Source organism: Pituophis catenifer, unplaced genomic scaffold, assembly GCF_029215685.1.
Source record: "Pituophis catenifer annectens isolate HBS135680 unplaced genomic scaffold, rPitCat1.0.hap2 SCAF_17, whole genome shotgun sequence".
NCBI classification, from domain to species: Eukaryota; Metazoa; Chordata; class Lepidosauria; order Squamata; family Colubridae; genus Pituophis; species Pituophis catenifer.
In genome coordinates, this window is record NW_027256897.1 from 9,048,813 (window position 1) to 9,062,522 (window position 13,710).

The 13,710-nt window shown below is 46.6% G+C and overlaps 1 protein-coding gene across 1 annotated transcript; it reads right to left on the reverse strand.

Annotated features, from left to right (window-relative positions):
• Positions 1–317: 317 nt before the first annotated feature.
• Positions 318–3,919, reverse strand: ZBTB43 (zinc finger and BTB domain containing 43). The gene is made up of 2 exons (XM_070955701.1): positions 3,890–3,919; positions 318–2,674 (listed from the first exon to the last, which is right to left on the reverse strand). Exon 2 carries the CDS (start codon positions 2,660–2,662, stop codon positions 1,271–1,273), a length of 1,392 nt encoding a protein of 463 aa, XP_070811802.1. The 5' UTR covers positions 2,663–2,674; positions 3,890–3,919; the 3' UTR covers positions 318–1,270.
• Positions 3,920–13,710: the final 9,791 nt, after the last annotated feature.

Consider the following 13,710-nt stretch of genomic DNA (forward strand, 5'->3'; position numbering starts at 1 on the left):
ACGAATTATCTAGAGTCACTTCGGATTTACGAAATTAATCTGCAGCTAAAAAAAAATAAATGCATCCATTGTGTAGGAGAAGTATCAGGTTTAGAAACTCAGAAGAATTCCCCGAATATGGGCATAGCTTTAAGGATGCTATTTATTTCTCAACCACTGGAAGGAACTGTAGTTTAAAACAGGTTCTATAACCTGGTTACAAATGAATCTTGAGTTAATATGGAGGCTACTACAAACAGACCGCAAACCTCCAAAGATGATTTGCTTTCTGGTTTTGGAGCAGACTAATTAAAATATAGACTCGAAAAATGACTTGCGCTAAAGGAGGGGGGCACTTTCCTCCTCGTTGGGGAACAGACATAAATGCCCAGTCAAAAAAAAAGAGGCTGGCTTTATTGACTATTGCATTAGAGGCACAAGGGAAAGACGAGAAAGTGAGGTTTTAAAGTGTCCATCGCCGTGTATCACATAAAAAAAACACAAAATTAACAGGTGCTGCTTGCCAAGACAAACAAGGGCTGCCAATCAATGCAACTCAGAAGCTGGACAGACCTCGAAGCTCAGAAATTGGGCAGAACTTCTCCCTCTTGCTCAGAGTCGCCTCGAACAGCGAGATGGGTGGCAAATAAATTGGAGGATAATAATAATAATTTGATTATAATAATAATAGTCTCGCACTTGAAAATTATCTAGCAATATACTTTTGGAGAAAAGGAGGAAAAATTAATTTAATTAAAAAATTAAATTAGCTCACTGACCCTTTGGTTCTCAGCCAGCAAGCGCTTACGCCTCTTACTTTACTAGCTTAAATTCAAAGGCCGCTAACCGGGGAGCGCCACCAAAGGAAACCACCACCCCGCCGGGAGCCTCATCTCACATACGTTCCCGCCGAACCTTAAAACATCGAGCAAAATTCTCTTGAGATGAATTCAAAGCAAGAAGCACTCTCGGCATTCCTTCCGGAGAGAACCCAAATGTTCCCGAAGCACGAATAAAATAGCGGTAAATTATAAGTAGGTTAAAAAGTACCGTTATGCCAACTTGCTGGCCTCTTTGCAGTCTCAGGGCAGGGACGCCTTAAGAGAGGGTCCTGGCCCCAGAGTTTATTTGGAACCCACCACCTCAAAAGCAGCAAAGGCCTCAGGCACGAGGCCGCAGGACGCCACGACCGTTCCGCTTGATCAGATCGAGGCCATGCGACACAATCGCTGGTCCGATTAAGCCATTCGATTCCCTTTCGTTCTCTTCCCCCCTCCCCTCCCGTCCGCTTCTAGTTCATCTTAGCAGCATTCTGTTCCATTTTGCAGGCTTGGTATGATTTGGTGCAGGAGGTGACGTGCCGGTGGAAACTGTCTCTCCACATGAACCTTTTCCCGCAAATGTTGCACTCGTACGGTTTAATGCCGGTGTGGATTTTCATATGGCCCACCAGGTGGTGCTTCATTTTGAATTTCTTACCGCACACGCCGCAGCCGTATGGCCGGAGTCCGAGGTGCATACCCATGTGACGGTCCCTCTGGCTTTTGTGGGTAAAGCTCTTGCCACACTGGCAGGGGTAAAGTTTGTCGGCGGTAGAAAAGCCAGCGAGGGCGTTTTCTTCCTTGATCCCCGAGGGAAGATCTAAGCTTTCTCCGTAACCCGAAGCCTCCGGTCTCTGGAGGCTTAGAGGCCTATCGTTCCTTTCCCCAGAAAACTCTTCCATGGAGGAGCCGTAGAAGTCAACTTGCTCGTCGTAGTTGCCTTCGTTAGCCGGGTTCCCAAATTCCACTTCCACCTTCCCATCGTTGACCCGGAGATCTTCCACAATGCTGGTCTGAACGGGGTGATCCGGCTGAACGGCGTTCACCGACTCGGAGACATGGTGCTCGTCGTAGGAGCCGTGCATTTCCACCCCTTCGCAGTCTTGAACAAACCTTTCTGTTTTGACGTGGATCCACCGTTTGTGAGACATAATGCTGGGCTTACTGTAAAGAGGCCGGGCGTATTGATAATCAGTACTGTCACCGATGCCTTCTTCTCCATCCTGGCTGGTCATTCCAGTGCTCAACCGGTCATGTTCTGTAGAGGAATTGCTAGGGAGATACTCGTGTTCGGTCAGTTGGGACAACAGCTCATCCTTGGAGCTCTCCTCTTCGTTTTCCCCATCCCTCAGTTCCTGCGCTTTGTGGAAATCCGACTGGCCCGCTGCCCCCAGCTCAAAGCTTTCCGCCAGGCCGTTGTAGTTACTACTGCTCGGAGACTGGTGGTCGCTGGTTCGGTTCAGCTTTTGACAAAGGACCGAAGGGTTTCCTTCCAACACCTCCGTGCACTTGTCCACCACGTGCCACATCTGAAGGAAACTGGCCGCCGTCAAGTAGCTAACGATTTCCGGAGCGGGCATGACGAGTCGGCCAGTGTAGGTCGACAGGAGGATATTCTCGAAGACCCTGGGATTCATGACGTCGGGAAGGACAATCCGTCGACTGTTCTTCAGGAGCACCTGATCGCAAAAATAAGGGGAGCTGGCAGCCAGGACGGCTTTGTGGGCTCGGAAAAGATGACCCTGGACCACAATAGACACATCGCAGAGCTGGCCTTGCTGGCGCTGCTGGTTGAGCTTCTGCAGGACGGTGTTGCAGAAATCGGGGAATTCGACGCGGAAAGAAGTCGCCCCCAGCTCCATTTCATCAGTGAACTGCAAGAGAAGAGAGCGCCGGTTTTAAGAGGAAAAGGGCAGCTTTGCAAATTGTGAAGGCACCCAGGGAAAGCATTACCGAGGTTGGGTAACGAAAAGTTTCTCCACACACCCCACTCCCTTCTGGCGCTGATGAGGTTACCTAGTTTGGTGACGAAACGTCTGCAAAAAACTCCTACTTCACCGTTACCGATGTTGGGTAACGAAAGGTTTGCAAGGAAACAGCCCAGCTCAGAGAGCCCCAAGGACTCCTCATTTCAACCATTAGCACCAGTCAGTGGTATTTGTGATGCATTTTTATGTTCAGTTAACTGAGTTTCATGTTTAATGAATAAAGTGTATAATAATAATAATAATAATAATAATAATAATAATAATAATAATAATAATAATAGGTTGATACTTTGTTGATACTTAGGACGCTGAAAACAACCTGTAACAACCATCAGCGCCAGTCAATAGTATTTGTGATACATTTTTAAACGTTCAGTTCACTGAGTTTCATGTTTAATTAATAAAAGTTTATAATAATGATGATGATGATAATAATAATAAAATAATAATAATAATAAAATAATAATAATAATAATAATAATAATAATAAGTTGATACTTTGTTGATAGGACACTGAAAGCATCCTGTATCAACCATCACCACCAGTCAATAGTATTTGTGATACATTTTTAAACGTTCAGTTTACTGAGTTTCATGTTTAATTAATAAAAGTTTATAATACTACTACTACTACTAATAATAATAATTTTAAGAAGATACTTGATTGATACCTAGGACGCTGACAGCATCAGCGCCAGTCAATAATATTTGTGATGCATTTTTAAACGTTCAGTTGACGGAGTTTCATGTTTAACGAATAAGAGAATAATAATAATAATAATAATAATAATAATAATAATAATAATAATAATAATAATAATAATAATAATAATAATAATAATAATAAATAACCAGCCAGGGCAGCTGTCAGGGCAGCCTGCTTCCCTCCAATGCCTCTCCTCCTCCGTCCTTCTCTTGCCAGGCAGACGCGTCACATCAAAACCCCACCACGAGAAGGAAGGCTCGCCACAGCGCCGGGGACGGTAGACTGCTCTTGCCTATGGAGGCTCTCTCGGAGATAAAGGCGCCCCTCCCTCCCTCCCCATGCCCGGAGGGACCTCCCCGCCCTCTCCCTTCCCCCAACGAGAGCCGCCCCTTCACCTGCCCCGGAGAAACAGCCTCACATGGCGGGCGGCCTCCCCAGGCGACCCCGCCGCGCGTCCTTCGCCCCCTCCGCCAGCCTCCTCCTCCTCCTCCTCCTGCTGCAACTCCGGAAGCCGAGACCCGGAAGTCCCCAGGCTCTGCTTCCGGTCCCCGCGCCTCCGCTTCCGGTATATAGAGTAGGGAGGGAGGACGATAGAGTAAGGGCGGGAAGGACAGAGCGGAGCCTCCGAGGGAAGATCTTCACACTCACGCCCCCCCCTCCCCCCCAATCCCCGTAGGCCGCCCGCCCGCGACCATTATCCACAGCCATCGGGGGCGGAGCAACATGGGTGGGGAGGGAAGAGCGGCCAAGTCCAACCCGGCGCCCGCGGGCGTCTCTTGGGTGGCGCCATTTCTGGGGGGGGCGGAGAAGGGCAGGATGGGAATTTTGGTTTCGGTTTCGGTTTCGGAATAAAAGGCCCAGATTCCAAATAATGGAGGAATTCTGAATTCTTCCTGGCTGGGCTGAAGCTGTTGAAAGGCTTCTCCCCTTTGGGGGGGGGGGGCTCTTGAGATGTTGGGGTTCAAAGGAGGGAAATGTGGGCCTGGGGGCGCAGAGACCCCAGGCCCACATTTCCCCCCCCCACTTTAATTTATAATATTTTTTGGCCGCCAATCCGATTTGGGCCGCCAGATTTTGAGGATGGTCGGCAAACTCTTCCCATTTATGTTTTTGCTGAACAAAATCCCGTGAAAAATACTGATATTAATACCCGTTGGGCAGATGCACCTTCTTCTTTTTTTACACGATCCAATAAATATAATAAATAAATAAATACAATTTAATAAGCAAGAATGCGCCCGTGTTTATTTTTCATAGGATAAATATCGATAAGGATAACTCGTGCAAACAACGGCTCTTTTGTTATATATATTAACTACGATAATGCGAATGGGTTGGCCGTTCACATATGATTAGTAATATTATTACGATTAACAAAACATAACCCTACTCCCTCCCAGCTTGGATGACGTTAGCTAGTTGGGTAATGAGATGTCTGCAAGGAAACACCCGAGGTTGTAGAACGCCAAGGATCCCACAGTTGCTCCCCATCCTGCTCCTGCTCTTTCCCCCTTTTTCCTGCTCCTCCCTTCCCCCTTTTCTCCTTCCTCACTGCACAAACCCCACTCTCTTCTAGCACTGATGATGATAGCTAGTTGGGAAATGAGATGTCTGCAAGGAAACAACCGAGGGTGTAGAGCATCAAGGATCTCACAGTTGCTCCCCATCCTGCTCCTGCTCTTTCCCCCTTTTTCCTGCTCCTCCCTTCCCCCTTTTCTCCTTCCTCACTGCACAAACCCCACTCTCTCCTAGCACTGATGATGTTACCTAGTTGGGTAATGAGATGTCTGCAAGGAAACAACCGAGGGTGTAGAGCACCGTTGCCCCCTCCTGCTCCTCCCCCCTTTCTCCTCCTGCTCCTCCCCTCCCCCTTTTCTCCTTCCTCACTGCACAAACCCCACTCTCTCCTAGCACTGATGATGTTACCTAGTTGGGTAATGAGATGTTGCAAGGAAATAACTAAGTTCAAGAGCATCAAGAATCCCACAGTCCTCCTCCTCCTCCTCTCCCTCCTCCTCCAGCCCCACTCCTTTTTAACCCTGATGATGTTATCTAGCGGGTTCATAAAACGTCTGCAAGAAAACAGCCAGGCTCGAGAGAGCACCGAGGACTTCGTCCAGAGCTGCAAATATTCTCTTCCGTTGGTAAAATATTTAGCCTAGGGTGGAGGGGAAAATCCAGCTAGTCATCAGATGCATTGGAGACACATCCCTTTCCGTGTCTCTGCTGCCACCTTGGGGTTGCCCTGATTTTAACACTCTAATCAGGGAAGCCTGCGAGATGCCTTCGTTTTGGGAATCCCCCCCCGTCTTACATAAAGACTTCCCGGCTTCTTCGGGAGGAAGAAGAAGAGATGCGGGTGGGGCTGTTGCCTAGAACCTGCCTGTCTTCTGTGCCGGGTTGGAAATCCAGTTTGGATTTAGACCATCAAAGAGGCACTTGGTGATCCTGGCACGGGGAGAGGCTTCCAAAAATGCCACCGGCGCTTTTCTCTCCCCCGCCCCCCCCCCACCTCTTGTGGTTGTTTTGGAGAGTTCAAAGTAAAGGCTTTGATCTCATTCTCAGCTTGCGAATTGTCCCCTCTGACATCTTGGACGGGTTTGGGGGAATTTGCTCCTGGGCTCACATGCTGTGAAGCTGAGTCTCGTGGTGGTGGCCTCTCTCTTCCTGAGAAGAAGAAGAAGAAGGCCGTGGTGGTAGCTATAGCATTTCCCATCGCCAGGCAAGTTGTTGGGGGGGGGGGGGGTCCCTGGCCTGGTTCAGTCATGACCCGGCATGCAAAGGGTTTTTCCTTCCTTCCTTCCTTCCTTCCTTCCTTCCTTCCTTCCTTCCTTCCTTCCTTTCTTTCTTTCTCCCTACTTTTTTCTTTCCTTCCTTCCCCTTCCTTCCTTCCTCTTCCTTCTTTCCTTCCTTCCTTCCTCCCTCCCATTTCTTCCTCCCTCCCTCCTTTTTCCTCCCTTCCTCCCTTCTCCTTCCTTCCTTTTTTTCCTTCCTCCGTCCCTCCCTCCCTTCCATCCATCCATCAATCCACCCTCCCAATTCTTTCTTCTTTCCTCCCTTCCTCCCTCCCTTCTTTTCTTCCTTTCTTTCCTCCCTCCCTCCCGTCCAACCATCCTCCCTCCCAATCCTTCCTTCCTCCCTCCCTCGTTTTCCCTTCCTTCCTTCCCCTTCCTTCCTTTCACCCTCCCTCCCTTCTTTTTCTTTCTTTCCTTCCTTTCCTTCATCCCTCCCTCCGATCCATCCATCCTCCCTCCGAATTCTTTCTTCTTTCCTCCCTTCCTCCCTTCTTTTTCCTTCCTCCCTCCCTTCCTCCCTCCCTCCGAATCCTTTGTTCCTCCCTCCCTCCCTCTTTTTCCTTCCTTCCTTTCTTCTTTTCCTTCATCCCTCCCTCCCTCCCTCCCATCCATCCATCCATCCTCCCTCCCAATTCTTTTTTCTTTCTTTCCTTCCTTCCTCCCTTCCACCCTTCTTTTTCCTTCCTTCCTTCCTCTCTCCCTTCCTCTGAATCCTTCGTTCCTCCCTCCCTCCCTCTTTTCTCCTTCCTTCCTTCCTTCCTTCCTTCCTTCCTTCCTTCCTTCCTTCCTTCCTTCCTTCCTTGGAATGCGTAATGCACCAAGGCAGAATTAAGAAACATTTTGGGCTGTTTTCTAAGCCAGGTAAGAAGTCCTTAATAGCATCCATGCTGGTCATGCTGAAGAAAAACTGTGGATGTTTTCTGGAAAAGGAAGAGAGAGAAAGAAGAAAAAAAAACTGTCCTTGTTAGCAACCGACAGTAGATGGCGCTAAAACCCCAGGCAGCTCAAAGTTCATCTTCCAACATTTTAATGCAGCGATATTCTCGGAATTTTAGCCCTCTTCTCCAGCCTTCAGTGCATTAGAAGCAGGGATCTTATTTAACAAATAAATAATAATTAGATAAAGCAAGGAACATTGTAATTGTGTGCTCCTATTGTTAATGTCCTGCAGAATCTCAGGCTTGTTGAATATCATATCAGTATCTACCACAGCATTAAGGGCCGTTCGCACAAAGATGCAAAGTTTGCAATTTTAGGAAATTGGGGATTGGGTGATAAGTGATCAGCCAACCAAGGTTGCTATGGGAAGGCTCAAAAAGAAGATTTCGGAGTGTCAATTGCAAGTGCGATTCGACGATGGAATAAGTTCTTTGGAGGTAGCAAGTCCTACAGGTAGTCCCTGACTTATAATTTCATTTAGCGACCATCCAAAGTAACAATGATCTTGAAAAAGACAGCTTACAATTGGTCTTTCGCAAGGGAATTTTTTTTTTCCCTGAGCTCTTGCCCACATTTATATACATACCGCAATAAGGAACTTGCAATTTAAAGCAGAGAAGAGAGAAGAAGTGAAGAGTGTGTCAAAACAACAACGACCATAAACAAAACCCTTCCTTCCTTCCTTCCTTCCTTCCTTCCTTCCTTCCTTCCTTCCTTCCTTCCTTCCTTCCTTCCTTCCTTCCTTCCTTCCTTCTTTCTCAGAATATTTTCCATATCACCCTGCCTTCTCTCATCTCCTGTCTTCCTTCCTTCCTCCCTCCCTCCCATCCATCCATCCATCCTCCCTCTCTCCCAATCCTTCCTTCCTCCCTCCCTTTTTTCCTTCCTTCCTTCCTTCCTTCCTTCCTTCCTTCCTTCCTTCTTTCTCAGAATATTTTCCATATCACCCTGCCTTCTCTCATCTCCTGTCTTCCTTCCTCCCTCCCTCCCTCCCTCCCTCCCATCCATCCATCCATCCTCCCTCTCTCCCAATCCTTCCTTCCTCCCTCCCTTTTTTCCTTCCTTCCTTCCTTCCTTCCTTCCTTGCTTCCTTCCTTTCTTCCTCCCTCCCTCCCTCCCTCCCAATCCTTCCTTCCTTCCTTCTGTCCTTCCTTCCTTCCTTTCCTTCCTCCCTCCCTCCCTCCCATCCATCCATCCACCCTCCCTCCCAATCCTCCCTCCCTCCCTTCCGTCCTTCCTTCCTTCCTTTCCTTCCTTCCTCCCTTCCTCCCTCCCTCTCATCCATCCATCCTCCCTCCCTCCCAATCCTTCCTTCCTCCCTCTTTTTTTTCCTTCCTTCCTTCCTTCCTTCCTTCCTTCCTTCCTTCCTTCCTTCCTTCCTTCCTTCCTTCCTTCCTTCCTTCTTCCACAGACTTTATCTCCAAACAAGGGTATCTCCAGAAACTTCGTAAATGACCCTGCAACCTCTCCGTCGTGACCTGTGAAATATGAAATAGGAGTTTTAATTACAAAAAAACAAAGAGTGCCTTTTGTTTCTTTAATATTTAATGCCCTGCAGCAATTTGCCGTCCAAAGATACAGCCAAGCATTTTCTGTTTTTTTTTAAAAACGTTGCCCTCTCTTCTTCCCTGCTCTCTATTCACGGGGTGCAGCCGTTTCTCAAAACGTGGGCTCCTCCAAGAAGGTGGGATAATAGTTGCCTTCCTGGGAATCACCTATAGCTGGAGGTTGCTTTCGACGAGAAGGGTTCCGTCCCACAATGCCTCAGGGCAATGCTATGCTGGGGCATTGTGGGAAATCAGAATACAACTAGAGGTTCTTTACTAGCCTGATAGCCTCTAGATCCGTGATGGCGAACTTATGGCACGCGTGCCACAGATGGCACACAGCGCCTTCTCTGAGCCGTCCCCACAGTTCAGCTCCGCTGTGCATGCGGACGCACCTTCCACCAGCTACCTGGTCGTCAGGTCTCTGCCACCCATGCGTGGGGGGCATGGTACACGCGGGGGGCCCGTGTGTGCATGCACAGGGGTGTGTGGCATGTGTGCATATGCATGCTTGCATGGGAGGGCATGTGTGCACATGCGTGGGGGCGTGGGGCATGCAGGGGCTGAGTGTACATGCGCAGGGGTGGGGCACATGCATGGGGGCTGTGTGTGCATTGCATTTTGGGGGTTCAGATGCATGCGCTCGCTTTGGGCACTCGGTCCGGAAAAGGTTAGCCATCACTGCTCTAGATTATGGTAATTAATTACTAATTATCAGTTATTAATTATGGTAATCTAGATTCAATTGGGTTGGGTTGGGTTGGGTTGGGTTGGGTTGGGTTGGGTTGGGTTGGGTTGGGTTGGGTTGAGTTGGGTTAGATTAGATTAGATTAGATTAGATTAGATTAGATTAGATTAGATTAGATTAGATTAGATTAGATTAAATAGAACAATTAAACAATCTGGAGGAACAACTTGCCTCCAGATGTTGTTGGTGCTGCTTCATTACTGGAAGTTTTTAAGACGAGATTGGACAGCTATTTGTCTGAAATGGGATAGGGTCTCCTGCTCGAGCAGGGGGTTGGACTAGAAGACCTCCAAGGTCCCTCCCAACTCTGTCATTCTGTTAGGTGTTTTGCATGCCAACGAAAAAGGAACAAAATTACTGTCTAGGAATTCCAACTCATCTGGAGTCTCTTCAGCAAAGGGAAGACGGAGTTAGGAAATCAGATAAAGGGATAGTAATAATCGTAGCTTGAGGAAATATCATTTTTTTTTTAATTTGATTTATATGCCGCCCTTCTCCAGAGACTCAGGGCGGCTTACAATGTGCTCAGCAATAGCCTTAATCCTTTTTGTATATTTATACAAAGTCAGCTTATTGCCCCCACAACTCGGTCCTCAATTTACCTACCTTGGAAAGGATGGAAGGCTAAGTCAACCTTGAGCCTTGGCGAGATTTGAACCTGCAGTAATTGCAGGCAGCTGGTCTTAATAACCAGCTTAATAACGGGGTGCCTTAGACCACTGTACTACCAAGGCTCTTATTTGCTTATTCTACCATGATCTTGAGGGATGTTTAGGGCAAGGGCTTTTAGATTTAGCATCAAAAAATTGAAACTTGCAAGGATTTCCAAGCTGTGCCTCGGGAGGAAAGAAAAAGAAAAAGAAAACCAGAAGTCAGCGATGGAAGGAGGCAGCAGGAGAAAGTCAACTATCCCAGCTCTTGATCGTTAAATTGATTTCTCCGTATCCCTCTCCTTCCCTCCCATCCCTCTGAGAATGCTAGATTGGGAACATGACTGCTTTTTCATTTTGTTTTGACACGGCACCTTTAAAATTTCATGCCTGCACGGGAGAGCTCGTCAAAGTGACAGATAAAAGTTGACATTAATCTCCACTGTGTCATTCTGGTGACTGGCTGTTTTTGATTTTCCCCATTACCCTGTGGGATCATCAGGGAAAGGCAAGAATACAATACCGGAGAATTTGGTTACCACGAACGGGATGCTGGCGAGATGCAACTCCCCTGGAGTTATACTGTTTTATTTTGTGCAAATTAAGTAATGTAGATAGATATAAATACGGTAGATAGATAGATAGATAGATAGATAGATAGATAGATAGATAGATAGACAGACAGACAGACAGACAGACAGATGAGAGAGAGAGAGAGAGAGAGAGATGCGAGAGAGAGATGATAGATAATAGATAGATATGGAGGTAGAGAGAGAGAGAGATAGGTAGAGTGGTAGAGAGGCAGAGAGATAGATGAATAGAAATGAGAGAGATGCGAGAGAGAGATGATAGATAATAGATAGATATGGAGGTAGAGAGAGAGAGAGATAGGTAGAGTGGTAGAGAGGCAGAGAGATAGATGAATAGAAATGAGAGAGAGGTGAGAGAGAGATAATAGATATGGAGATAGAGATAGATTTGTGTGTGTGTGTGTGTGTGTGTGTGAGAGAGAGAGATAAAGAGGCAGAGAGACAGATAAATAGAAATGAGAGAGAGATGAGAGAGAGAATAGATATGGAGATATAGATAGATAGATAGATAGATAGATAGATAGATAGATAGATAGATAGATAGATAGATAGACAGAGAGAGAGAGATGATAGAGAATAAATATGGAGATAGAGAGAGAGATATAGTAGAGTGGTAGAGAGGTAGAGAGATAGATAAATAGAAATGAAAGAGAGATGAAAGAGAGATAATAGCTATGGAGATAGAGATAGATGATAGATAGATAGATAGATAGATAGATAGATAGATAGATAGATAGATAAAGAGGCAGAGAGATAGATAAATAGAAATGAGATGAGAGAGACATAATAGATATGGAGATAGATGATATATCTATCTACCTATATCTATCTATAAATAAATAAATAAAGAGGCAGAAAGATAAATAGAGAGATAGAGAGATCATAGATAGATAGAGAGATAGGCAGAGAGATAGAGAGACAGAGAGATAAAGAGAGATGGTAGAGAGAGAGAGAGAGAGAGAGATGATAGAGAGATAATAGATGTGGAGATAGTGATAGAGAGATAGATAGAGAGGCATAGAGAGAGAAATAGAGAGCTAGCTATAGAAAGACAGATGATAGAGATATATAATAAGAGCAATGGATTATTACTGCGTTGTTGATTTCCATCTTCAGTTTAATGGGGGGTCCAGAATTATTTCAAAACTCACTTTCTAGTGTTTATTTTTGACTTTTTGTCAGTACGGTTTTAAAACTGCTGGGAAGTCAGCGGGAGGGACTCCGATTAAATCTAGTTCTGCCCGGTTGAGAAATATCTATTTTTCCCTTCACCTCCCCCCCATGTTTCCCCCTAGCAGAAAAACGGACCAAAGCCTTTAAGTACGAGTGGCAAAAAAAAAAAAAAAAATCCACACAAACCATCAATGCAACCCACTCTTATTCCTAAACTGTCAACTTTTTCACTGAAAATAAAAGAGACGAGGTAATAAAAATGAAATTCCCGATTCTTAAAAAGTCTTCATCCTGGGCACAGCGCCTCTTTCTACCCCGCCAATGACTAAGCCACCTTGTAAGTTTAGTCTCCTCTGATCTGTGCCTCTCTCTCTCTCTCTCTCTCTCTCTCTCTCTCTCTCTCTCTCTCTCTCTCTCTCTCTCTCTTCCTTTCCTTTCCTTTCCTTTCTTTCTTTTGTTGGCTTTTTTAATTAACTTGTCACACCGCAGCCTGGAAATCTCCTTGTCAGTAGCTGACAAGGGGTTGGCAAGACGGGTGGAATATTGACTCGGAGAAGATGGAAGAGCCAAAGCAGCAGCCGGGGAATTTCACCCTTGTCTGTTGCTGATGGCCAGTTCTGATTTTCTCGGGCATTATAGAGAGGGCCTAATATACAAGGGAAGCGGTGGCTCAGTGGCTAAGACGCTGAGCTTGTCGATCGTTCAGCGGTTCGAATCCCTGGTGCCACGTAACGGAGTGAGCTCCCGTGACTTGTCCCAGCTTCTGCCAACCTAGCAGTTTGAACGCACGTAAAAAAAAAATGCAAGTAGAAAAACAGGGACCACCTTTGGTGGGAAAGGAACAGCGTTCTGTGCACCTTTGGCATTGAGTCATGCCGGCCACAGGACCAGGGAGGCGTCTTCGGACAGCACTGGCTCTTCGGCTTTGAAACGGAGATGAGCACCGCCCCCTAGAGTTGGGAACAACTAGCACATATGTGCAAGGGGAACCTTTACCTTTACCTAATATACAATGGGTTGCAAATTTGTTCCGAGAAAAGAAGAAGAAGAAGAAAAAGAAGAAGAAGGAGGAGGAGGAGGAGGAAAGAAAGAAAGAAAGAAAGAAAGAAAGAAAGAAAGAAAGAAAGAAAGAAAGAAAGAAAGAAAGAAACCCCTGGCTGCAAAGGAGTGGAGGGGGAAAAGAATAACTTTGCTTGCCTGACCTTCGAGATGAAAACTATTCATAAAGATCCCAACGGGTTGTTTTTAATCAAAGGCTCATCTATCACCGCGTGCAAACTTCCCCCGGCTTTGTAACTTGTTGAGGGCTCGTTGGCTGGAGAAACGGTTGAAAAATCAAACCAAAAACAGCCTCCTCCTTTGGGGATGGAGCGTTTCAAGAAACAGTCAGGAAAACGCAGGTACGACGCCAGTAACCGAGAAGGTAATCAGAGTGGGAAGAAGGGTCCTTGGAGGTCCTCTAGTCCAACCCCACCCCCGGATCTAGCAGGAGATCCTATACTATTTCATGGTAGAAGGTCCTCATTTTACCGATCTTGGAAGGATGGAAGGCCGAGTCAACCTTGAGCCAGTGTGATGCGAACTTCTGGAGGGCCTCTGGAGCCCGGGGAGGCCGCTTTTGTCCTCCCGGAGGCTTGGGAAAAGCCTCCAGAGCCTGGGGAGGGCAAACTGTTGTGCAGAAGACTAACTAGGCCACGCCCACCCAGCAACCGGGGAGAGAACCTCTTCCTAAAATTTTTGAAGCCCACCCCTGAGGAGAAGGGTGGGTGTTAAC